The sequence below is a fragment of the Athene cunicularia genome (assembly GCF_003259725.1).
Source record: "Athene cunicularia isolate RWA chromosome 5 unlocalized genomic scaffold, athCun1 chr5_part2, whole genome shotgun sequence".
In the NCBI taxonomy this organism is placed as follows: domain Eukaryota; kingdom Metazoa; phylum Chordata; class Aves; order Strigiformes; family Strigidae; genus Athene; species Athene cunicularia.
In genome coordinates, this window is record NW_020799102.1 from 5,644,410 (window position 1) to 5,667,952 (window position 23,543).

The window sequence follows — 23,543 nt, forward strand, 5'->3', positions numbered from 1 at the left end:
TAATAAAGGCTTGCAGCATCCTCCTTCCATAAGCTGGGCCTCCTTCACAGTGTGGAGTTGATTCCAAAGGCACACCTGCATCAGCTGAACTGGCTTCTGTACCTTAACAACAACCACAGACTGCAATGGTCTGCAAGACATCTATACCTGCAAGCTGGAATGAAAGGCTGCTGCAGTGCAGCATTAAGGCATACTTAGGCTGTAACCAGAAAGTAAACAGATCAGCTAACCAATAAGAACTAAAAATCTTTATCTATATTAGACATATGATTGAAAATCTGAAGTCCAGTACCCTTAAGAGCTCTCATCACACAGATAGGAAATGCCTTCTGGTAAGAGCCAGAATATGCTTAGAACCAAGTCCAGAATGACTTGAAAACACCCATTTCCTTGATGATTAAACAAAACTGATTTACTTACTGCTTACCACAAATAAATAAAAACATGTTTGAGACAGATATGGACTGGATTTAAAAGGACCTTCTAAGGAGCTTTTAGAAGACAAAGGCTCAATCCTTTAGGCTTCCTTAGAAATCCTAGTTAAAATGAACTTCATAGACATCTAGTAAGTAAAGGAGGTTAAATGGACTCTTTGCATGATGTGAGAACCACAACTAGATTAAAAGGTACACTCCACTACAAAAAGATCCAACGAAAAGTACCTTCCATGCTAACTGGGCTTTGCAAAACATTTACAACCTGCTATGAATTTTTCTTTTTTTTTCCTCCTTATTCCTTTCATTCTCCAAGGAGATTAGGACAAGTTCTGAAAGAGCGTATGACTCTTTCATCTGTACTGAAGTGACAGTATCATATATCTGATCTTCCTTTTCTTACTTACCATCTGACATGTACTCAGTCCTTTCAGTCACATAGTAGCTCACTTCCAATATCTGCTCCAGGACAGATGGTCCTCTGGGATTATCATTTATGTCCTTTATGCACTAGAATCCTAAAAAATAAGTGAAAAATCTAAGTTTTAACACTATCAGACGTCCAAGAATCATTCAGGGCTTTTACACATAATTTTTCTTGAAAGTAAGTTCTAAAAGACCATGATGATACTCCTGTATGAAAGAGCATCACAAGCAACTGATCTGTGGGGCACAGGGTGAAGCGGAAAGGAGATGGAAACATATTCCTGTGTTGTTATTGATCCACTTGCCTTTGCTTATTGCCTGCATGCAGGAACTAAGATCTACCTAAAGCCTTCCAGGTATCCAAAGGGTATGTACCATAAAGTCTTTTAGTATTAAAGGAAGATGGGGCAATCCATAAGCTAAGCTCCCTTAGGAGCCATCTGCTCCATACAGAAAAAGCCTTCTGCTGAAATCGTAATGGCCAACTTAATTAAAATCACAGAGAGTGCTTAAAGGTCTGTGAGTACAACACAGAAACCCTTACTCCTTATTTGTGAAGGACTATTGAATGTGTCATACATACCACATAGTGGGGCTACAGGAATACATAATTAAGAAACACACAGTTCATCACAGCCTCAGAGACTGTGGGTCCGACATGCCACAAAAGAGGGTAAAGAGGGTCATGCAGGCATGTAGAAAGAAATTCACCTCTAACAAACTTTCCTTCTTTACCAATTCTGCTAAGGGAGGGGCCACAGATGTATTCTTTATCCAGATTACAAAGTGCTCTGCCTCCAAGCCTTTTATGATTTGTCATCTACTTCTAAAGCACCTCGCACTGTGGACATAAGGCCAGTTCATTGACAGTCTCATTCAAAGCCCACAGAAACCAATACACTCTTTCTATTGATGCCAACACACTTTGCATCACAAAACCAATCAAGATGTCTTCTGAAGAGTAAGAGTATAAAGTGATAAATCCTGAAAGTGCCCTCTCCTACAGAGGTCATATTGAAATCACAGAGAGTTCATTTAATTAGAAACTGATCTTTCCTGTTTTGAACAGGCTAATAAATTGAAGACCACCTAGATATCCAGACTTTACCCCTGACACTAGGACATGAGGTGACCACTGCATACAGATAAGCACATCTGCATGTTAAAGAAAAACTTATTTAAAAGCAAGTCACATTTTTAGAAGTCACCAGGACACAAGAAGACAGCATCCAGGTAAAAGCAAGTCAGGAGAGTCATGTGTGAGGCACTCCTCAAAAAATCACCTCAATTATTATTGTGTATCTTAGCATTAAGCAATCCTCTGCTACCCAGGACAAGGGACTACTAAGTCAAGGGAGGAAACATGCAGTGTCTTTCACTTGTAATACAAACATAGTATGGAGGAACTATGCAGGTCCAAGAATAAGAAAGACTGTCTGTCTATACTGTGCGTCAAAACATAATGCAGAAGTTATTCTTAAAACCAGAAAAATCAGGCATAAAGCATACAGATGGTATTTATACTTTTATAGCCACTTGGAAACACCTCTCCCTCCCTCGCAGGGAAAGATGACAACCAATTATCTTCAGCTAGATGTTTTTATTAAGTTTGTTTCCTGATGTGTTTTCTCAAGTCAAAGCTCAAACACAGAAAAGGTGTCTTGCAGGCAAGTCCCAAGGGGAGTCAACTGTCTTTTACAGAACAGGTACCATTCAAAACAACTAATAAGCACCATAAAAAGATGGTGTGGATAGTTCCGAGTCCATCATCAGCACCCCCATTGCTCCTCTGAAACTTCTGTCGATGATATCATCACCACCTCAGTGCACTCATTCTACTCCAGCACCATGTTCATGAGGTGCAGAACAAAGAAATAACTGGATTTTGTGATTGCCACTAGAAAAAGGGAATTGGTGCCTCTTGACTCACTACTGAAGGCCAAATTATATCCCTAAACTAGATCAAGTGGTCTAAGTGCTTCTCTATACAGCTCTCCTTATGCTACCTTGTCTTTATATGAAGGGCTCAGGTATATGAACAGCTTGCCACAGTATATGAAGTTATTACTTCTGTTAAGTGGAAGTGTAATTGACTTTGCATGCTCTCAGTCCAATGCAAACAGAAGACTGCTAAAATTCAAGCAAGAAGTGCTTAGTGCTTTTACAATATCAGCCTAAAAACGTGTACACATAGGTACTGTGGTTCAGCTGACACAAGGGAACTTGATCTTAGTTTTTAGCACGAAGTTGCTTGCAATGACAGCAGCCCAAATGCTGTTCTTTGACCTTCTTCAGTGTCTGCAGTCCACCACAATATTCAAATGCTGGTATAAAAGTGTTTCTTTACACACACTGCTGTGCAAGGAACTTAGTATCATGACAGTTCCAGAGAGGCCAAATGAACAAGAACTAATGCTTAAGCTGTAGACACAAGGCCTATATCTCTAGGTCTTTAAACTTCTAGAAAGAAAGAGTTACCTCTTCTTAAGCTATATGCAACTGCTACAGTCTGCCTTCAGTACAGGTGCCTTGCCAGACTCTACACTTAAGCCCTTTCTCTACACTGCCTCTAAATTCAAGCATTCCTCCTCTGCTTCCTCCTTCCCCCACCACGTAACTTCAGACAAGTGTAGTTTTAAACGGCTGAAGGAAATAAGCCCATCCATTGCCTAACATGCCCCATCTTTCTGTCTCTCCAACAGCACCTGAATGGTCAGGAGAGAATACCACTAAAGCAAGGACAGTGAGGAATCACTCTGTCTGAAAACACATACAGCCGTATTCTCAGTTACATCTTGCAGTTATTATCAATGCAAAACTGATGTGAAAACAACATTCAGATTTGGTAGCATTTTACATCAACTTTACACTGATGTATAAGAAATATGCTGCCATGTGCTCATGACTATGAGGAAAACCTTGAAGGCAGAGTAGTTTTACAGAAAGACAGTCACCTTAAACAATAAAGGGAATACAGCTGCATGACCTTGCTTTTAAAACTCATGTGTCCTTCATTATACTGACATGAGCAGCTAAAACTAGTCACAGGAGCACTTACTCATGTGCATAAGTGCCAGCACAATCAGGCTCCAAGTTAAGAGAAGATCTCAGCACTTCATTTTGCTCTGTGTGAAACCTCTAGAGGATGCGTCACAGAGGACTGATAAGCAACTGCAAAACTTCCGTTAGCAAGTACTCAACAGCACATTCAGACTACTTCATGGAAGCAAGAGTGACTTAATCTTGTGCTCTGTATGAGCAAAACACCATGTTTTTAAGCTACCAGGTTAATTTTTGCTGAAAACCCTGGCATAGTCTGTCCAGATGCAAGCAAAAATTCTGCACACAATTATAGGGATATACACCCTGACACTGACAGAGCAGCAAAGCAGGTTAATGTGCAGGAGCACCATCAGAGAACAGTAACACAAATCCAGTAGGTGGAACACAAAACAATAAAATGCTTTATTGCTACTCTTCACTTTTCCCCTGTTCTGGGAAGGACGTAGAATGTATTCTAAAGAATACATGATTCAGGCAATCTGTAGCAATGTTGTAAAATGCTCCCTCACTTCATCTACAACCAAAAATCAGAAAAGACTATTTGCCTGAAAAGAGATTACACAGAGCCACACATTCTCCTTTTCTCCTTACATTTCCTTTTCTCCATCTTAAGAATGGACAAACCTGAAGACAAGGCCAAATCTCCTGGGGCAAAGGAACAGAAGCATGTTATTAAAATAAAGTGTGCACATAAGTGGTTTCTGTCTTGGGATCTGAAAACCAAGTTTAATTAACCAGCTGAGTGGAAAGCAAGTTTATATAACACAGACTATCTGTGGACTCTCACCCCAGTCATTCCACACAACCCCCTTTAACTGCTAGTCCACATAATAGCAATTTTTGCTGGTAAAAATAAAAGTAACTGGGATGAGGGACCTAGATGCCAACTTTGAGAGATCAAGAAAGAAGAAACAGGTGTTTAAAATAGAGGAAGTTGAGACTGATCCATATTACACAAGCTACTAAGTAGTTCTGTAAGGGAAATGTAGCTTTGTTGCTTCTTGAACTCCTAGAAATTAGCTTCTCATCACATAGAAAGTTACTCAGTGCTAAAAGGATATTGACAGATTCTGCCACTGCCAGTAAAACAGATTCCTGGAAAGAGTTTGAAGACTTCTGCTTTTCCCTACCTGTACTCTGGAAGTCTGATTTCTGAAATACTGTATGCTTATAAGCCAATGAACAGTATGATAAACCTGGAAAAATTTTAGCTCTGGGAACAACTGAGGTCTGTCCATTGATTACTTAATCATCCAGTTGTCAGGCCACAAAACTGTAACTTGGTGGTTTGTGATTCTGTCTTTGGTTTCCCGTGTCTCCATTTTTTTTTAAGTTTCAGCTCAAGAGACTGTCTCCCATTCTGTGTTTGCACATTTCTTAGCTCAGTAGGTCCTTAATATTTCTTGGGGAATTTAAATGAGGCTACCAGCCAAACAATCAACACTTAAGGGTAGCTTCATGTTGCATTTAAGATGATCTAACCTTACATTGCTGCAGAAAGAGAGGGCTTTGTTTCATCCTGTTCACTCTCATCTATTGCATCATACCCATCTATCTTACCTATCTATTCAGCAACAAGGCTGCTGCTTCAGCTTGCAGAACTGATGGAGAACTAATTAATTTGGGCAGGGTGGATTAGTCATCATTGAAGAAGTGAAAAGGGGACCATTTTCAGTGGAAGCTGACTGCTAGACTGAATGCAAAGGTCAATGCACTCTGCTTGCAGGGATTTACAGAACTTCCCTGAGTGTTTGGCTCAGTTCTATCTGCATGTGTATTTTAAAACTATGGCTAAGCAGGTATCAAATGGAATTCAACTCCTTTGTTACAGCATACAAATTTCTGTGAAAACCTCACACCAATTTTATCAAAGAAAAAGAGAACAAACCTCAATCAGGGCAGTTAAATACAAAACTATTCAATAACATTCCCACTGGAAAAAAAACAGAAGGGTTTTTCCAGCCATTAAAAAAAAAAAAAAAAAAAGGCAAACTCAGATAATTACATATGATATGCGCAGATATCCTAGTGAACATTTATAGAAATTACTTGAAATTCTGATGTCACTCACAATAGATGTATCAGCTGGTAGTTTTAAAAACTTGATCGTATATCAAAAACTATGACCAATATTGTTTTCTGTGCATAGAGATAAACATCCTGCTCAAGGATCTGAACTCCTATTTAAAAACAAAACTAAACATTAAGAATAAAAAGCACTCAGTATGGTTCTGAGACACATATGTGGCTGCATTGCATATTCCCTGCCTACACTGACAGTGTGGGAGCTCTGTTAGTCATCTAATGCGCATATTTGCTTGGCACAATGCCTTTACTTTCTTATGCAGGAAAGAAAGATGATCACCAGTTTATTGTATTCTTACATCTTCATTGCATGTTCATCAGTCAGTATGACCAGGCCTTCTCAATTCAAACTACAAGCCATTAGGAGACAGACCAGTTCGAAGTGAAGCCCAAGGAAAGGGAGGTTGTTAAGCACATCTGTAAAGACAAGGGTGACTTTCAGATTCATGCTGCTTAGACAGATTTTTTGGTGGGAACTAACAGAATGTTTATTTTAAGAATAAGGACCTTTTATTGAATAGAAGCCTAATTTAGTTTTGCTTCCAACCCTGAACCAGATCCTTTTACTATCTTCAATGGCATTAGAGGTTCTCAGTCTGCTTGCTTTAACTGTCCTTCTCTGCCTCTGTTCTGAAGAAAGCCGGAGCAGAACCTGAATTTAGTTTTCACATAAGGCTGTTGTAAGACTTCCTTGCCCAGCAGGATCCCATCCTTCTGGCACCTCAATTTCATTTAAACCATACAAAACACATACAAGAAAGGTGTGCCTTTTTAGTGTAATGTTGATAATGCAATCTGAAGAGGAAGGGAGGAAAGCAGAATTTCCAGGTGCCTCAGTCCTGTGAGACCTTGAAGGAGCAACTGGCTATTTCCCCTCCCAACGGCCTTGGACGCTGCAAATTAGTTTTTTACTATGAGATACTTCATGTTACAACCTGCTTTGTATAGAATTAACAAAGCACCAGTTCTACTGATGACACACAAGGGAAGAAGTGTTTCAAGGGGCGGTAGCTCAGCTGTTAGTTAGATATCTCAGTGGTGAACCCACTTAACACTGACTATTGTATTTATGTCAAGAAGTCTCATGCTGCCCTGCTCCGCTGTGGAAACTGGCAAGGCCAGCCTTGAAAGGCAATCTGGGACTGCCTTGCAGGACCTCTTCTAACCCGTTTCTTATTTTAAGTGTCTTTGGCAATACGGGCTGCCATGTCTCTGCATTTTTTGCACCAGATGTGCACAAGTTTGAGGACTGCAGTGCTTTGGTGTAATGTCTGCTGACTACGCCCAGTGTGTTAGTATCTAGCCGAAGGGAACAGCTTTTGACAAGCAGGAGTTCAGAACAGGTAAGATCTGGTCTGATCTAGTGGAGCTCTGTCTTTAAATTCTATGATGGTAAGACAGAAGAAATACGTGGGAAGCATCCACAATAATCAACCATCTCAAGTTAATTAGCAATTAATTTAGTGAGCTACTAAAGTCTAACAAAGATGAATCCTGAGAGATTCTGGTCACAGTTACCCTGATGTAAATCTAGATTAACTCCTAGAGAGAACATCAATCTCCATGACAGTTACTTCAGATTTACACCCAGCTACTCTGAATTTGTGCACTTGTTTTCACAGCCGTGTGGGAGATCTGTCTCAACACAAATCAGCTCTGCTCTCCTGCAGATTCTGCAAGGTACACAGAGTTACATTTCTGTAAAAATCCAACCTCACTGAAATTGGGAAATTAAATTCTCCACTCTGATGAAATCTAAGCCTCCCACATAACAGACAAAACCCCTGCTACAGCCAGCCACTACAAGTGGTCACAATACCCTCCTCAGCTCTGCGCCTTAGGGCAGTAAGGATAATTCCCTCTTACTGGATTTCACAAAGCACAACAGGAAGCATCAAAATTACTACATTCTTCTGCCTAGGACTCTTATGAGTATTAAGAATACCAGATCCACAGAGTGAGCAGTTTTGACCACAGTCTCACAACCTTACCAAAATCCACGTAAGTCTTTCAAGGTCATCTTTCTGAGAGGGTAAAGAGGAGGCAGATACTTTCTGGCCATTAGCACTGCCCCACATGATATATACTGCAGCTGTGTCAAAGACATTTGATAGGAAAAAGGAGTTACTGTCATGTCACACAGCCCTTCGCCCTTCTACCAACTCTACTCAGCTCTGCACCCCCATCTCTGCACAGCCATCACTTCCCCCATCTTTTATCCCTTAAACTAAACTCTGGATTAAAATGATATCATGCCCCTTCCCACCCACCTGAATCTCAGTCCAAGTAAAGCAGTACCGCTCATGAAATTCTAAATTGCTTCAGGTAAGGAAATGTTTGTATGCTTCTGGGTGAGCCAGAGTACAGGTCATAAGTAACAAAGAGCAGAAACAGATCACAGGCAACATACAAATGCAGGTGCTGTAATTCTGAATTCAACATACATCCAGAGAGCTTGTCAAATGGTTTGTGGAAACATTATGGAGTCATTTTTGCTAGATGGTTCACATTAAGAACTTGCATCAAATTCATTCATATGAGGAATTTTTTTAAGCAAACTATAAATCTCCCCATACCAGCCTAACTTTGAAAGAACTGAACACATTCCTACTCCCATTCCACTAACAATTAGGTCTTGCACTGCAGATCCTAACTGCCTCACCCAGTTTTATCCTTTGCAGGAACTGGCTATCTGAAGGAGCCCAGAATCTGCTTGCTATTCTTTTGTTTCATGCTGTAAATGGGGTTGACAGGGTTACTCCAGATAATCCAGCAAGCTCAGAGCATAGTCTTCATGCATTCATAAGGATGTTTCAGAGCTGTAGTTCATTTTGGAGTATTTTTTTTTCTGCTCTCACGTGCACTATAATTATGAAGACTGTTTTGCCATTAAATATTAGTGTGGATTCATGATCTCTCAGCATTGAATCTCTATCAAAACAGCCTGATCAGTTTATGAGCAAGCATCATACTAGCAAAGCATATGGCATAAGCAAAGGTAGCCAAAATTTTCATAGTCCCCAGCACTTACAAAGTTCAAACAGCGAAAGTCAAATACATCCACAAATCAGTCAGCCCACAGTAGAACACACAGAATAATACACGTCATCACTAAATAAGCTTTTGTCTTCAGTAATTTTTTTTTTTTTGTAATTAAGCTATTTTCATGGTTAATGCTAGATTGGAGGGGGCATGTTTTGCACCTATAAAATAGCTGGAAAAGGGACAGTCATTTTAGACTGAAGCATTTTAAAGGACTTTTTTATGAGAAAGATTAGTTCTCATTTAAGTATTTAAATGCAGTGGCTGGAAACTATTTAGCAATCAACAGCAAGAAAACAAAATGGTAATTTTTAAGGTGGCACACTTTGAAAGGCAGTATATAATAGCTAAATAAATGCTGAGCTTTATAAAAGATGTCATTTTGGCTAAGCAACTTTGCACAAAACAATTTCTTCTACATAGGCCAGTTTGGTTCTTATAATTAGACCTCCCCAAAACCATTAAACTTTTAAGAACTTGCCTCAGAAGCAAGTTATGTCACAGTACAGGATAAGTATTTTAACAATAGCTATTCCAGAATGACTATGGCTGTACATGAAGTTGTGCAGAAAGTTACTACACAGTGATGTTATATGGATAACCTGTAAATAGTACAGAGTATTGTAACAACCCACAAGTATAAACAATTCAACGTTTTTCCGAGATGAAGCAAAATCATCTAGCCTTCAGATACACCAAGAACTAAGTAAATACCGCAGCACCCTATAATGCTTATCTCAACCTCCATAAAATTACTGTTCAGAAATAAAGTTAGAATTACACATAAATCTCTGCTGCCTTTTCTGAATTTAACTGAGCTTCACCAACATGCGAGAGAGGAATTCAACTGCTTACTGAAGACTGGGCATGAATATCCTGCTTAATTTCTAGAAGACTAACTGGACACAAAGCAATTTGTCTTTGTACAGTTTCTCCAGGATCTCCCCAGCTGACTCATCCTTGTGCCTAAAGTACAGCATGAAAGTAAAACAAAGTAAAACAGAATCTCTCACATTATCAGAATCAAAACTGCTTTGTATAGTAGCAAGAGATAGACTAAAAACAAAGTGGATGCCAATTTGCAAACTGCCATTAAATTTCCAGGAAGCTAATCCACCAAGGAGTATACTGCACCCTAGAGAGTCCTTAATGAATAGTGTCACACTTACAATATGCTAGTTAAGGTTGTGTCAGCATTTACATTATAAATCCCTAATTATATGTCAGCAAAACAATCCTGAAACTTAGTGAAAGATGATATACAGGGTTCTAGTCCAGGAAGATAGACTCTGGGAGAGAGGTAGGGAGAAAGTGTTAGTGTCAGGGTAGATTGAATTTCATGTTTTAATTTGAAAATTAAAAAAAAAAAAAGCTTGGAAAAAAAGCAGAGAACATTTCGGCAGGCATTTAAGGCCAAATCTTGGAGGCAGTAAATGCCCTTGACTCTAATCTTAGTGGGACATATGGGTGGTAAGCATCCCCCCAAAGAATGAGGGATTACCAGCATCTAAGTACACATTTATATCAATGAACGTTAAAGCATGTTAAAGGACGGAGCTGTTTCTGCGGTCTAGATCACAGTCCATCTGTACTTGCTCTGCTATTCTTGGTTTAGAGAGCTTGATCCTGCTTCCATCACAGGGCTGATGATGTCTACAGTCCATGGTCGGGAAGATAAGCACTATAAACTTCCAAACTTGATGAAATATACAGGATATACAAGAGCTTTATGCACAGAATACGCTTTGCATTAGACGGAGCATTTCTGTCCCCTTGTTGGTTTTATGTGGTGTATTTCACACTATCTTGGCATCGTTTCTTTAATTAGAAAATACATAGTACCAAATTTGGAGCTCCTACAGCTTCCAACCCCATCAGCTGGAGCAGAGTGCATGTCTCTGACTTCTAATTCTTGGAAATGGACTGCAGTAGTGGGAAGGGGAAGCAGCATTAGACAGTGTTTAGAGAATGGATGGAGCAGACAGAGGCACTTCATGACCATCCAAGTCTGCAGTAAGTGGTCTCAGTACTAAAGTAAAGCCAGTAAGGTTAAACGCGAGGATGGCAAGGTGAAAGTAAAGCCAGAAGGTAGTTTCAGTTCCAAATGGAGGCCCATCTGCTAAAAGCTTTCATCCTTCATTGTCCTGAGGTCCTGACACTGGTGCCCCTAAATGTCCTGTGATACCCCACTCTATATCCTTCAATACTTCTGTTACCTTGACAGAGGTGCACATGTGCCCCAGAACAGCCTTCAGAGTGCCTCAGGCCTTGGCTGCAGCCACGCCTGTCCCACTTGCGAACTCCAGCCAACTGGCAGGGGGGCACAGGAGGATCCCCCTTTTATCCTGCCCCCTGCATTGTGGCTGTGTGTCCAGGTGACAACAAAACGGTATCAGGGCCACAGACCTATGCCACAGGCTCCCCTGCTTGGGCTTTGCCAGCTCAGCATTGATGACTGCCCCTTCAAAGCACCCACCCATGGAAAAAATACTACATTTGTTCTAGAGTCCTGGGCTGTAGCTCAAAAGGCAGTGAGTGGCAGTCTGTTACGACTTTTAAGAGAGGAAGGTGGGTAAAACAAGCCAGGTCCTAGGTCTGGACTCAGGATCTCTCCACCCTGTCTGATACGAGACTTCTCACATTAAAACAGTATTGTCTTAATTTTACTCAATTGTATTACATATCTGGATATTACAAAGGAGCTATATAATCATGTACATGAAAGACAACCACTCTTAATGTACCCAGGTTTGAAAAGCTTATCCATTCACAACATTAAGACCCTGTAAGTCAACAATCAAAACACTCAGAAATCATACTGTAGAAATCATACTGTAGAAATCATACTGTAGAAATCATACTGTAGAAATCATACTGTAGAAATCATACTGTAGAAATCATACTGTAGAAATCATACTGTAGAAATCATACTGTAGAAATCATACTGTAACACAGAATCTTGCCTTTTACATGCTGTTGTCTCCCCAGCATAAATTGTGGCGAGCCTGACCTTCTTGCATAATTCCTTTCTACAAACAGGTTGAGTCTATTAGCATGGTAAGTCAATCTTAAGAAGGATTCAGAGAGCAATGTTCTAGAAAAGAGTTCTCTTGTTTCCACCACTGTACCAAATGGCATCTTCCTGTCTGCTAAAGAGCCACCTTGTCAGGTTAAACTGCCCCATTGATCCTGGGGTGCCACATATCACTGAAGGGAGCAGAACTGGTTATCCCAAAAGGATGCAGCACCTCAAATCATCAGTGTATCACTTCTGTATCCATTTAGCCTACTGCTGCCACAGCCTTAAGAATTAATGAGTTCTCTAGGGAGTATACAGACATAATGCTTAAAGCAAAAGAAGCTGCTGCCAATACTGCTTTCCTCTCCCTAGACATCACTTCAAGTCAAAACAGAATTATCAGCTTTTGCCCCCCAGCAGAGTATCAGGATCATTTCAGACAGAAAAAATACATATGCTTGTGTGGACAGGCCTTGGAATTTCATAACCTTCAAGCCATCACCAGGTAGTCTGATCTTGTTCCTTCCACCATCCTGGGGTATTTCTGCCATCAAGTTCAAGGGGTAACTTCTGAAGTTATCTTGGTTCAAGTTTTGTGAAGATGCTAAACATTGCTTAGAAATAATGACCTGCATACAACTAATGGGGGTGTTGAGTTTCTCCAGCTCTAGCACTGACTTCATTTCTCACTTTTCCTTTTCTGTGCAGCAGTTAACACCACACCCACAGCTATGAAATGGCATATACACAGAAACACAGGTCAGCAGAGCCATTTATGTAAGACCCTTTCTTTAAGGAACTATCTCATGCAAAGGGGAACATCAGCAGATGGGGCTCTGCTTCTGCATCATCTTCTTCAAATGTGAATGCCTGGCAGGTGCAGAGGAGGATAGGAACAATCATTCTCTCACCCTTTTCAGCCCTTGCTTTTCATGGCATCACTGCACACAAAAGACGCAAAAGAGAAACAGCTTCTTTTGCTTTCCAATCCCTTTGCTTCCCCCAAAACACTCCCCACATCAACCAGTGTCACTGAGAAATAGTCTGCCAGAAAAAGGTTTAGAAATCCTCCAAATGGGCTAAGCATTCGGAATTATCATCAATTAACAGCTCCAAAACGATGCAATAAGAAATTAGCACAGCAGAGCAGCTTTAAAATTTACACTGATTGAAGATGTGAGATCAGTTCTTGAACGAGGGAAAAAAACTGCTGCTCTATGACAAAGGACCAGTGTCGTGTAAATCACTACAAGTAGCATGCAAGGCCTGACATGTTAGTGGGATCTCAGATTTCTGCTCGTCTCCAGCTCTGGTATCTTATGAAGCATCAGCTTCTAAAAGCATGAAGCAACCAAAGAAGCAAGTTTGCAATCACAAGCAAGTAGATGCAATGCTTAAGTTCAGTATTTCAAGAAATGGCCTAGAAAAGGCTGGCTGTATTAATGTGGCATTTTCCAGGACCAATACTGGTTTCAAGATGATTATTTCCAAATACCCGTGTTCTCAGAATCAAAGAACATGACGTCCACTGCAATCAGTTGCAAAAGAGGAATATAACCCAGAAGCAAATGATTCTTTCATGTATCCTGTCGGGGTGACCATCAGCTCACTTCAGTCCAAGATAAAGTCCCTTACAAACAAGGGATTCTATAGCTTCCGCAGAAAAGCTGCTTCTTTCATACTCGGACAACATCAAACAGAAGCTGCTAATCTGAGAGGATGTAAGGGACAAAGAGGGCAGTTTGTACTTCCTTGGTTTGAAGCCTTTGTGGCAGAAGGTTACTCAGCTCTTTGTGAGAGAAACAGAGCAAAATACACAGCTAGGGGAGATGACACTTGGGCTGGAGAGGTGACAGACACAGATGGAAAGGATGAAAGCCATGCACAGAGCAGGAGAGCTTGGTATCGGCTGAAAAAATGAAGGAAGAAAAGCTCATAGAAACAGACAGGAACTGGAATAAACATCCGGTTTCAAGGACAGTAAATTGGCTTAGAGATCTGCTCTCAATTTCTACTTCTGTTCAGTATCAACAACCAAGGGAGTAAGTGGGATGCCTTAATAAAGCAAATTCCCAAATGACAGCAGACGCTACTCCAGCTAGCTTTGGACTGCCTTCTCTTCCCACTGTAATCAGCAATCTCATAGGCAGAGCTTTACAAATCCCAGGCCACCAGATAAATGCCAGTAGGCTGTGACAGAACACAGAAAAGCCAGAGACAGTGTTAGCAGGACTTAGTGTTAGCAAGCTTGACAAGTAGAAGAGAATCTTTTTCTAAATCCTGGGTGCACAGGTAATGGTCTCCTCTGTCCAAACACAGGAACCAGCACCATGCCTGAATCAGTATCTTACCACTGGCACAATTTTGGGGTTAAAAAAAACCTTTATGTAACATTAAAGTCATGCCCAGGACTAACACAAAGCAACACTTCTCAATTTAATCTAATGCAAACTAATAGAATGTAATCTAATCCACTCAAGGATAACAGACTGAAAACTGATGTTCTAAGATGCACAGAATACACTGCAGATAAAACATATTGTGGCTTAATTGATGGTTCTCTCATTATCTAGCATCACTACAAAACTTTAGAGCACTGAATCTCCTTTTGTGATCTGCTGCTCACTGGCAACATGCAGAACTGCGGCAAATGGCCAAAAGTAGCAAGATCTACAGTGTTTCCAGTCAAGTGTTTGAGGGGTTAAGTTGCCAGAGAGCACATACAAAATTCAAAGGGACACAGACAATGTTTTTTTCTATAAAATTCAGGACATACGCTGTTGTACATGATGCTTAAAGCTCAGAAGAGTTAAAAGTTAAGAACAAATAGCAGCGCCTACTTCAGTGAAAAAAATACGTAATTAGAAAACTAGAGATGTTATAAAATGTACATGGCACAGAAAATGTTACACATGCTTGCAGTAATTTACCAAAGAATAGAGCACTTAAGGGCGTGAAAACATGGTTTAAAACAATAAATAAGAAGCTAACATACACAGAGCATTTGGGCACTTAACTCTTTTATGTCTGTCAGCACAAGTTGTGCATCACATAGGTATGTAAGAAGTCACCCTCTAATTTAAAAGAAAATGTTAACTATTTTAATTATGTGGCCATTCTAAATGGGCTCTGAAGTGCAGAAGCAATCACCAGCAGAATAAAATAGCCATTACATGCTTTTTAGTCACAGTGTTTGTTACAGTAATTCATGAAGCTCCCAGCAGTTTCATAACAAAGTAGTCACATCTACAGTTTCACAGAAATGATCATGTCCCTGCCAATGTTTCATCTTACCAATGTTTGCAGGCTCTGATTCTCATGTTTAGAAGAGGACTGAAACAAGCCAACTACTTAAATTATTCCACCTCTCTGGCTTGCTATTCTCAAACTTAAGAAGCAAATGGTCAGCGTAATGGAATGGTGGCAGCAATCTGTACTGGCAAGGGAGGTTCTGCTCCTAAAGGAGACTGCTACAGCCAAGCCCCAGGCTGGTAATATGCACTGTTACTGAGACTGAAAATGAAGGAACAGCTGCTGTTGGGAGTACCAAATGGGAGATGTTCTGTAAAAGAAAATAAACAAATCTAGCCATACTCAACAAGTCAAGGTACAGGAAGGAAGCAGCAAGTCTCTGTTCCCAAAAGTAAAAAGAGCTCTGCAGAACTATCAGAAAAAAAAATCTACTGCCTGATGAATAAAATGGATTCCCTTTCCCAGAATCTCTGGATGAGGCTACAAAAAATATTAAGCATATTTTATTTACCTGTATTAAAAAAAAAAAAAGGCAAAAAATTCCAAACCTCAAAAAACCAAACAGACAAGTGGAATTCAGTAAATTCAAAAGTTGTATCATATATCCAAGGGAATGCTTTAAATACCATCTCTAGCAAAACAAGTGCTCTCTTAGAGAAGCTGAATCAAGATGCCTAGCTTGCTTCTAAGTGTCCTGACCTAAACAGTATGATCTAAATCTTGCAAGAGAGGAGAAAAATGAAACCTGAAGTCCATAAGGATTCTTACTGCCATTAGCAGGCCTGCAATAATCTGCCTCCCTTATTGTTTTATAGGAGTATATGCCTGTCTTTTAAATAGCCCAAATTTTGGTCAAGTCCAAGACACCATTATGAGATCTAAAATTTCATTATTGATTGAGAAACACATGGAATGCATCCAGGGAGATCCAGCTGCCTGCCTTTTGAGCAGGCAGCTACTCAGTAGCTGAACTATAAGAACAGGTCTCCAGAGCCGCTGTGTGGAAAAGCTTCTAGTGTTTGTGTGCTGTCACCACAGCCGTACAACAGCTGTCAACCTACAACCCATGGACTGCTTGTGACAACCCCATTTTCAAAGACCAACTGGGATCAGTGACCAGATTCAATGGACTGTTCTGCTTCCCTGTACTTTTCTCTCAACCAAAGAAGTAATTTCTCAACTCCTCCTCTCCCTGGCCCCCTACTGTTCACTTCCAACTGTCATTCTACACACATGAAGCAAAGCTGTGGTCCTGGCAAGCTGGTGGGAGACAGGAACAGGGCTACAAAAAAAACCCCTTCTTTAAGACTGAAATTAGACAAGTATCTGCCAAAAAAAAACAAAAAACAAAACAAAACAAGACTACTGTTTTAGCCCACCTCAGCTTTTTGAATCCTGCCTTAGAAAAGGATCCACAGCTTGATATACTCCAGTGCAGACTTCCCCTCATCTCACATTCGTAAACTAACCATCTCCACCTGTAAAAGCCTGCAATGCTGTTGGTTGCTAGAAGCCTCCTGTTACTGAAGCAGCAGGAAGAGAAAGAAGGTAGTAATTGGAATGACCTGCTTTTATAGACTGCAAGTCATCTATTATGAAAATAGTTATTATTTATAGGACCCAAGAGATACAGTTCAGAATAAATACCCTCACCGTGCAAAATTCTGAGCTTTTTTTCAGTAGTTTTGGATATTCCATAATATCTGAAAAAGCTCTCTGCATCTCTACAAAATGCCAGCATTTGTATTTCCTAACAAACTCTTAAGATACCATTAGAGGCTCATGATATTGCTGGTGTTACAAAACAGAGTATGTTCTCCCACTGAAGAGGAGTAGCAACTATCTGCAGGGAAAAAGGGAATGTTTGTGTCTCAGAGTAGAAACCACAAGGATCTCTACTTTCTGAGGAGTGGAACTAGGGAAAAAATGAGATACAACATCATTTTGAAAGCAAGGTATACATTCATCCAAATGAATTCATCATCTAAATTTATCTAAGCCTCCCCTGCTAAGAAGTGAAGTCAGTAGAGAATTAAACTATACATTAAATGATATAAGTACTATGCTGTAGTTTCAGTAAGGAAAGAAGGTATGCACAAATGTAATATGAGTAAATACAAATGGTCTTGTAAGCTTTGATTAAGTCTTTAAGCCTTGAAAGTTTCAAGTTTCTGCTTCTAAGAATGTCAGGAACAATATAGGTAGGTTATGAAAAATGACCCGAAAGGAAGTATAGATGAAATAACTGAAGGCAATCAAAGCCTTTGTAATTGTATCTCCTCACTACAAATATTTTTTTTCTAAAATATTTTCAATTTAAATTTAAATTCAATCACAATTTTAGAATATGTTTTAACTCACAGGCCAACACTGAATTTGTTATAATACTTCTTTGGACTCTCATTTGCAATGATTTCACAGGTTGATGTGGTCCCACACTGCAAACACTCCACTGTCAAATGCTTAACTTGACATGAAAAACGTTAACTTACAGCTTGTGTATTGCGAATAAAATCTATCTTTTTTTTTTTTTTTTTGAAAGGACAATTTCCTTCAAACATCTTGTTTGCTGCTTTGCATGCATCAACAGCCCCTGCAGTTCCATGTCCGCTCCTTTGCCACTTATTTCAAACAATTTTACACCTTACTGACTGAAGCTTACAGACTAGTGCTATTCTTACACCAATTTTGAACATCTAATTCTTAATGACACATAACACGTTACCTTTACCTGTACTCCTTGCTTTTGGGTAAAGGGTATGCATCTCCAGATGCACAGAATGCAGAGGATCTAAGGAGAATGTGATTTCTAGGTGTAATTGATTTCAATAGACATGCACTTGAAGAAGTAACAAATGTCAGTCTCTTCTCTGCTGCACTAGTAATACAAGAGGCATCATTACCTGAATAAACAGCTACAGCTGTAAATAGAAAGTATTTGTCTAAATAGAAAGTATTCTGTTCACTGTACAGATACAGAACAAAGGAGTGGATATGTAAAATGACATTTAACCTTAACTTCTCATACTGAATTTACAGATGAAAATATACTATCTTTATCAGAGCACACGTACTTTGAAGATATTTGCGCTTTTGTTACACTTCAACTTGCATTATTATTGGGCTCCTTTTGTTGTTTTATTCTCCTTTAAGTTTACTTCTGCAATAGTGACTTAAATCTAAGAGTCTGCCTACAAAGGGCTACCTACCATAATAGTCATTCTGAATATTTAGGCATATACATTTCCATCTTCACAGTCTGCTTCAGAAAGAAGTGTGCACGTGTGGAAAATAAGCTTTGTGTGCTACTGTTACCATATTTCCATATGTAAATTAAACCTCATCTTCCCCATGAAATACATCCATCTCATGCTTCTCTCAGGGCCACACAGGAATGAAAGATAGGATTTGATCACTGCCTACTTACAGACACACACTTTGCAAGATTGCTTTCTTCATTTAGTGTTTCTTACAAGAACTGTGTAATGAAGGTGAAAGGAAATGGAAGCCAGGGATAACGTTCTTCCACTTCCTGAAATGGAAAAATAGAAATCCACTAGACTTGTCCACTAAAATACTCACTGACATTGATTTTTTTTTCCCCAGCAGCAGTTATCAATCTTACATCTGCCAAGTATAGTGTTATTTTTGTATTTAATATTGGAGTTACAACGGTGCAACGTACTTCAAGGCATAATATGCAGTGTTAGTGTCCTAACCTCCAGACTTGTAACCCGTTCCCTACTGACAGGACCCTATACAGCAAAAAGCCTCAGTGAGAAAAAAAGACTTTGCAAGGGTATGGATATCGTTCATATGAAATATTCTGCATATTTCACGGTGTCAAGGATTTAATGACCTTTGTGAACTGCAGGTTTCAAACAGCCTTCTGCAGATGAACTAACATCTTTGGAACACACAGCTTTCAAAATGGAGATTCCTCTGGAACCAGCAGTTTCAGTCATGCTGTAAAGCTCACACCATTCATTTCCTACACTTCCTAGCAGTTTTAGAAACAGAGTAGTTCAGATATGATGGGGGCAGATCTCAGGTTCACCAGGGTAAATAAAATTACTTCCTCTATGTAAAGCAATTCAATTCACACTCGCATGTAGAGAAAACCTAGTTGCTCCATAGTCATATTAGTGTAACCGAACAAATGCATCTACACAGGGCCTGAAAGAAGACTCTAGCCCACTATTAAGTTTCTTCAGTTCAATAACTTCTTGTAAAGTCAAGGACATCTAGTCCTTCTTAAGACTTACAATTTCAGGCTAGACTACGGTGCCATCTTATGCTGTCAGTGTCTGCCAGGAACCCTGGAGCTCTATCCTCCATCAGCTTCTTTAAGGAACATTCTTATCTTGCACAAAACTGCTGTCTTCAGTGTCCTGGGTGCTCATCAGCACTTTTAATGAAACATGATCTGTGGACAAATGAGTGGTAGAACAATTCTAGTGATATATGAATTACAACATTTGAATGATTTAAAAAAGCAGCGTAATTAAGACTAGCTGTGTCACAGCTTATGCAGTTTGACAAAGTGGTGTATGCACACAGACATCAGTTTGGATAGTGATATGTTAGCTGTGTGATAACATGTCACATTTTAACCACTGTGTGACAGTGGGTAAAACTAGTGAGCAGGCTCTGCACAGTGCAGCTACTAGTAACTTTTCACTGAAGCTTTCAAAATCTGTCTGAACCTCTGGCACATCAAGTACCAACTTTGCACACACAGGATTATGAAGATAGGTATCATCCTAAACTAATTCATGCACATAAAAGATACTACATGCAGTTGTCACTCTTTCTAGCACTCATTGCTATTTGAGCCCAGCATCACATATTCAATTATTTTCTAGAAGATGGCTAAATGGTTTTATTATACTGCAGTGATTGACAAAGCTAGTCTGAAGGTGTTTATCTGATGATAGGTAAGGGAGATCACAGTCTCCCTGTAACTTAAGCAGGTTTGTGTCATGAACAAGAGTTCCCATTAACACATGCAGTTGTGCCCACAGGTCATCACTGCTATAAAAACGCAGGTCTCATGCTATCTAGCTGTTACACCTATACCCATAAACACAGCAGCAAAACACAGAATGAAACTAGTCACAATAAGCAATGACAAAGAAAACAAGGAACATTTTTTTTTTAATGTTAGAGGTCCACCTCTTAAAAATACTAAATATTTTGGACAGCTACCCTTGACCTTAAACCAGGGTCAGACTGTTACTTTCTATTACACCAGTCTCTTAGAGCTGCAAACAAGGATTTGAGCCTAACTGAAACAAGTTATGAAAGGCTGCTCCTGCCCCAAACAGGTTAGGAGTCAGGTTACATGCAGCAGATCACGAAGCAAGGAAGGGCTGAGAGGAAAAAAGACACAAACCAAGAACATACAGAATCACTTACTGTAATTCTAGCTGGTCACAAATCAGGAGTCTTACAACGCAGGAGCTCGAATCTGACTTCTAACATGCAAATTATTACCATACTAGTTCTTTAAAATGTTGCCCAAAATCACAGGTCAAGTTGGTTCCGTATCATTAAGGGAGGAGTCTGAAAAGAGCCAAAAAAGAATTACTGTGCCTGAACTCCATAGTGAGATAAAAAGAATCCTGCCACCTTCCAGAGGCATTCAAGACTCTTGCCTTTCTTCAGTATCATGGCTTGCTCACCAGGCGGTAGCACACATACATAGAACATAGCACACATGTACTCTGCATCTCTTCTGGCCTTATTCTGCTAAAGATGCTTTATTACAAATCAACTCTTTACTTTCATTTGCATATTTTCTTTGCAGGGAGTCTCAAATACCCTCTAACGTAGAAACACTTTATATCTGAAAACTAAAAATAAACTTTAACCCATCAACTTAAACCAAAACCCCATGCCCTATCATAGGTTGAATCTTGGATCCACAGCAAAGTGTGACTGATGGGTCTACACAGCGTAAGCAGCAAACCGAAAGAAATGTGATAGCAAAATTCTGAGTGATTTGAGTGAAGATGGAATTCTGACATGCATTTTCAAAAAAGCTGCAACTCAGAAAGCCTCTTCTACAGAAGCCTACAGGGCTCTACTCTCCACTGTCTCTTTTGTCTTCTGACTCAACATCCCACAGGACAGAATGATCTGGTTAAGCAACTAACAACCAACAAAACCTAGGAAAACTCTGATTTTTGGCAAGGGTTTGTTTGTGGACAATTGTGCGGGAAGTGAAGCAAGTTGGCTTCTTGAACTTTTCTGTTAGGCAAATTTACTCATTTTACCCTGGAATCAGAGATTTCCCAATTTGTTCAACATAGGGTGTGAAGTTAATGTACAAACTTAACTTCCCTATCCCATCTCTTCTACTAACAAGCCCAAAACAGTGCTAAATGGCTGATCTTTTCAGGCAGAGGCAGAAAGTCAGAATTCTATTTTTTTTTCTCCTGTGCTGCAAATCAGTGTAATTGCTCCTGCTGCAGCAACATCTGCCTTTCCAGATACTGAGAAAGCAGATACTGGAAAGCATCCTACTACATAATGGAATTCTGAGATCCAGAAAACAAAATAAATGCTCATAAATAACTTTACTGCCCCCCCTCCCCTTTTTAATCATAAACTGCGTACAGAAAACAGTTCTCCATTTCAAACCAGTGCAGGTACTTAAAAGCTGAATGCATATAACTGCTTTTCTGCTTTGTACTTTTATCAATATTAATATCAAAGGATGCATGCTATAATCACTCAGATATGCATTCTTGTGTATTCTACCATTTATCACACTAAATTGTTACTAAATTGATGGTCTTGCTATTTAAAGGCCCTTTTTCTAGTTTTACATGCATGACATCCAGTTGGCAACTCTCCCTGCAGTGGAGTGACAAACATTTTACAGCTTAGCCCTTAAACCACAATGATAGTGCTGAATGAGAAATTAAAAAACAACCACAACAAAACAACAACAACAAAATACTACCTACCAGAATAATGCCTATTCAATTATAACAAAATTAATTAAACAATCAAACATGATGTGCTTACCTTCCTGCACATAACTACTGAAAATGTTGGGACACATTATATGAGAATGTAAAATAAAGAGTTCTGGTGTCCATTTTATCCACATTCAAGTCAACAGGCTAAATTTTCTCTCTCTCAGTGGGTGCCTATTGAGCCCCTGAGCTATCCTTGGCTTCAGATACACAACCCTAATTCAAATATATCAATGAAAGCACTGGCAAAAGCACTACATTCTGCTACTCCAAAGGAACAAATTGGAAAACAAGCATAGGGCAAGCCGAGAAAATTTTTTACTTCAGTTATTTCACACAGTAAAATCCAGCACTCTTGTCGTGTACCACACAACTTCTGCTGGAAACAGCGTGAGCTCTGGGTCTATCCAAGATTTGAACTTAATCCATTAACTTCTTGGTTGTCTTAAGTTATACAGCCACCTCAAACTGCCGAACAGAACGCTGTGATCAAACCAAAAAACCTGCTTCTTCAGTATATATGGCGCTCGTGAAATAAAAAGAGGGTAATGCAGCCACATTTCTTTTGAATCAGTAATTTATTGCTCTATCACAAGCACAGAATCTGATCCTCAGCTGTAAATCTTTGCCAGGCAGTGGAACCGGATCCAAGCCTCAGAAACTTTGTAAACAACGCTGTAATACAAAGGCTTAACCTACTAAATTTGTTTTTCCTTTCCAGATTTAATGTAAGAATCACAGTCTCGCTACAACGTAACTGCATAACCACATAACCATATGCAAAGTTTGAAAAAAACCCCATCTTAATAGCAAATAAGCTCACAGGGCACATGTGAAGCCTCTTCTGTTCCACCCCTAACTCCACCAAAATCCAGCTGCATGTAAGTCTCCAGCTTCCCAACACTTTATTACCTACAGCGCCGAGTGTCCTGCTCTCAGCACTGCCATCTAGTCGAAAGCGGCAGCGTACACGGGCTGCCTGTCACACCAGCTCACAGGCAGCGGTATTCCCGGAAAGCATCGCAAAGCTGTTGCTGCTGCTGCTGAAATTTTAACTGCAGCCAGTAGTTAACTACCGACCGTGCCGGTCTGAAAGCAGCCTCCCCCAAATCCCCCCGGCCTTCCCAAGCGAGATCCGCGCTGTGCGCATCTACCGGCGCCTGCTTCGCGTATCCTGGCGGGGGAAACCGGGGGAAATTCACGTTGCGCGCACCCAGCGCTGTGCGCGCCGCCACC

At 40.0% G+C, this 23,543-nt stretch overlaps 1 protein-coding gene across 5 annotated transcripts in view; it reads right to left on the reverse strand.

Annotated features, from left to right (window-relative positions):
* The window catches only part of PTPN5 (protein tyrosine phosphatase, non-receptor type 5), an 84,147-nt gene extending 60,794 nt beyond the window's left edge, over positions 1-23,353 (reverse strand). For 2 of the 5 annotated variants that reach the window (XM_026850496.1, XM_026850494.1), the window contains exons 1-4: positions 23,220-23,353; positions 20,740-20,886; positions 19,587-19,747; positions 842-952 (exon numbers count right to left, since the gene is read on the reverse strand). In XM_026850496.1, the coding sequence (XP_026706297.1) occupies positions 842-851 (10 nt within the window). In that variant the 5' untranslated portion in view covers positions 852-952; positions 19,587-19,747; positions 20,740-20,886; positions 23,220-23,353. The remainder of the gene's footprint in view (positions 1-841; positions 953-19,586; positions 19,748-20,739; positions 20,887-23,219) is intronic. The other 3 variants (XM_026850499.1, XM_026850497.1, XM_026850495.1) reach the window with 2 other exon arrangements.
* Between the last annotated feature and the right edge of the window lie 190 nt (positions 23,354-23,543).